Source organism: Orycteropus afer, unplaced genomic scaffold (genome assembly GCF_000298275.1).
Source record: "Orycteropus afer afer isolate SDZICR_OR568_19922 unplaced genomic scaffold, OryAfe1.0 scaffold00231, whole genome shotgun sequence".
In the NCBI taxonomy this organism is placed as follows: domain Eukaryota; kingdom Metazoa; phylum Chordata; class Mammalia; order Tubulidentata; family Orycteropodidae; genus Orycteropus; species Orycteropus afer.
The window spans coordinates 5596324-5599432 of record NW_006921818.1 but is presented as its reverse complement, the minus strand read 5'-3'; the positions used below and the strand labels follow the sequence as shown (position 1 = coordinate 5599432).

Sequence of the window (3109 nt, the reverse complement as noted above, 5' to 3'; positions counted from 1 at the left end):
GACGGCAAAACAACAACAACAGTCTAATTTTAGTCTAGGATCCCTGTCTTAATCCAGAACAATAGCTGAGGGAAAGGAAGCTTTGGGGCACTTCATATCTTACCCAGTGGGTCAGCCTCTTTTCCCACCATATGCAAGCAGGGTCTTCATATTGTGGAATGAATGAGGTAATGGGTACAAGGCAGCCTTAACAGCTGCCCTGTTAGACTGGGACAGGATGTAGCTTCAAGTTCCCTTTCTTCCCCACCCCCATGGTATATTCACCCTTCCAAACCCAGCTGCTGCTGACTCCCATGGCTGCCACAATGCTAGCAGGGCTTGGCTATACGGAAGAGAAAAGGAGGAAGATTGATAGATGGCAAGGGGGCAGAGGTACCTGGGAGTAAAGAGAAAGAGAAGGAGCCGCTGAGGCGGAGAAATAAAGATGGTCTGATCAAGCAGGCAGGCCTGGGGCTGGTCTCCAAGAGGGGGTGAGGTGCTCAGCATTTTACTTGCAGCTGTCACTGACTCAGGCAGCTGCTTTGCCTATCCAGCCTTGGCCAACCCACTGGATTTAGATCTCTCAGTGAGTTTTCCCTCTGGTATTTTCAAAATGCTCTTGTCCTCATCTTAGTTGAATTGGAAATACTTTTCGTGGCAAAAAAATATTTTGACCCCCTTTCCAAAGCTTTCCCTCCTGATTTTTGTTCCCCACATATTTTTCCCACCACCCTCGTTCCCAATCTGGGAAGAACAGAGATATCTCCAAACCAGCAGCCAAAAGTGACAAGGCTCTCTCTCAGTTTATAAACGTGGCTCCCTGTCTAGGATCATCCTTTTCAAACCCTGGGTATCACAGACACAAAGCCACCATGGGGGTCTGTCAACTTTAAAGGAAATTCTGAAAGTAGACCAACTACATTAGCTTCACTGAAGCCTCAGCAAATTCTAAGGCACATAACTTAGGCACATAAGTTGCAGGTACATAACGCATGCTCGACTGTGTTAAGTAAATAACTTCTCAGTGCTTTATGCTCTTCTTTTGAATTCCTGAATTTTGGAATTCGGTAATATTTATGCTTTTTGAAATTGTATGGCATCTCCTCCCCAGAATCAACAGAGGCTTTGGAGGTATGGAAGTGGGTGCCCCAAGCCCAGGTTGTGATTCTGGTTCTGCTACTAAATGCCCCAAATGACCTAGGGCAACTCACTTCCGTTCTCTGGGCCTCGGTTGTCCTTATCTGTAAAACTAGTGAATTACCCTGCATAATCAGTGGGTGCTCTGTTTTCCTACATGTAGAACAACAAAAGATTTTCTGTTAGTCCCCAGATATACCCGGCCTGCCCTGGTGTTTGTCTCGCAGGTCTCAGGGACACGGGACCAGTGTGTTTTCGTGGGGGGTAGGAGGTGATGGGTTGTGTTAGAGAGTAAAGCATGTGACTACACAAAGACCCTTCATTCTCCGGCTCCGCATCTACGATTCCTATGCATTGTCAAACCCATTTTGTTCCTTCCACCGTCTAACCGCGCAATGCTCGTGAGCGCGGTGGATGCCCAAGAACCCCAGCCCAGTCCAGCCCAGCACACAGCCCCCAGTGTGCTCTGCTCCCTCAACCCCAGCGGGCCGAGGGGCTCTGGTCCCGGGGGCGGGGCCGCTGCAGGAGCAGCCCATGTGCTCCGATTGGCTGCCCGCGGCCCCGTGACTCTCAGCTCCGCCCCCCCCGCACCCCTTCTCCTCATCCGCGCGGGGGAGCGGCGCCCGGGGCCTGAATGGGCTCGAGCGCGGTGCCCGGGGCGAGCGGGGGCACGGGGCCAGGGACTCGCGGGCCGCCGGTGCCCCCTCCCTAGTATGCGGACAAGGTCTGCCGCCGGCGCGAAGCGGTGTTCTCTGCAGCCGCGAACCGAGGCAGTGGCGGCGGCACCTGCCGGCCAAGGTACGTGGCGCAGCCAGCCCCTTCTTCGGCGTGGTGGGGGCTCGCGGGGGGCGGCAGCAGCAACCAGTCCCAGCCCCAGGCAGCTGGGACCCGCGGCTCCACCCAGACTCCGGCGGCAGTTCCCGGGTGCGGCGCCCCTAGACGCTCTCCGCGGGGAGATGTCCGAGGCTCGTGGTCCCGGGCGACGCAGAAGGGGTAGGGGCGCCAATGCCCGCGCAGGTGTGGAAGCATCAAGCCGTTGCAGGCGTCGAGAGGCCGGGGGAGACCAGCCAGGGTATCGGTTCCTGCCGCAGTGGCCCTTTTATTCCCCACTTTCCGCAGCGGCTCGGTTTAATTCATTACTGGAAGCTTCTGAACCAGCACAGCCGAGTTAACTCGTTTGCTCTGCGGAATAGCTAGCAGCTCCTGAAACTGTCCGTTGCATACGCGTTTGCAAGTCCTTTGAGGCGTGATGTGCGGTGTCTTCTGCTAGAAATTCTCCAGTGACATTCCCCTCCCGCTCTCTGCGTCCAATCCTGCGGAGGAGACACATTTTGGCGTTCTTTGGCTTCTTCTGAATTGTAAGCAGTGGCTTGACAAGGAATGTATTCGTTATGCGCTTTTAATGTGTAAGGAAGGCAGGGTTTTCAGAGAGCATCTCAAAGGAGCTTGTCAGTAGGGAGAGGCGGGTTCCTGCACTTACCCCACACCAGCTGGGTGAACTTGGCTGACACTGATCCCCCACGGTCTCGGTCTCCGGGTCTGTATGGGGAGGCTGGACCTGCTGATAGCTGAGGTCCCTTCCAGGCCTCCGGTTCCGTGGTCCTAACCAAAATATGTGTTTACAAATGAAGAAGGGCCTGCAGAATTACTGGGTGGCTTGAAAGACAAAATTTATGCCCGCGGGTCTTAATTCATGCACATGGCCTTTGCGTTGTTCACTTAGAAAAGAAAGTGCTTTTACAGTGCTGCACTTTATCTGGTGCCCATGGGTCGCCCGCTTCTTGTGCCGAGCTCTGTGCCACGTGTGTTGGGGTTGCAAAGAGGAAAGAGGCTCCTCTGCCCTCTGGTGTTTAACCATCCCTTCTCTTGGTTTATGAGTGCTAATCCCCTTCTAGGAGCTCTGGTGGCATAGTGCCTAAGGCACTTGACTGCTAATCAGAAGGCTGGCGGTTCAAACCCACCAGCCACTCCTCGGAAGGAAGGTTGGGCAATC

General features: G+C 54.4%; 1 protein-coding gene across 1 annotated transcript in view; it reads left to right on the top strand.

The window, feature by feature from the left end:
* Nucleotides 1–1829: 1829 nt before the first annotated feature.
* Nucleotides 1830–3109, top strand: part of ST3GAL5 (ST3 beta-galactoside alpha-2,3-sialyltransferase 5) — a 57775-nt gene continuing 56495 nt past the window's right edge. Inside the window, exon 1 of the mRNA XM_007948900.2 lies at nucleotides 1830–1914. Coding sequence (XP_007947091.1) covers nucleotides 1830–1914 — 85 coding nt within the window. The remainder of the gene's footprint in view (nucleotides 1915–3109) is intronic.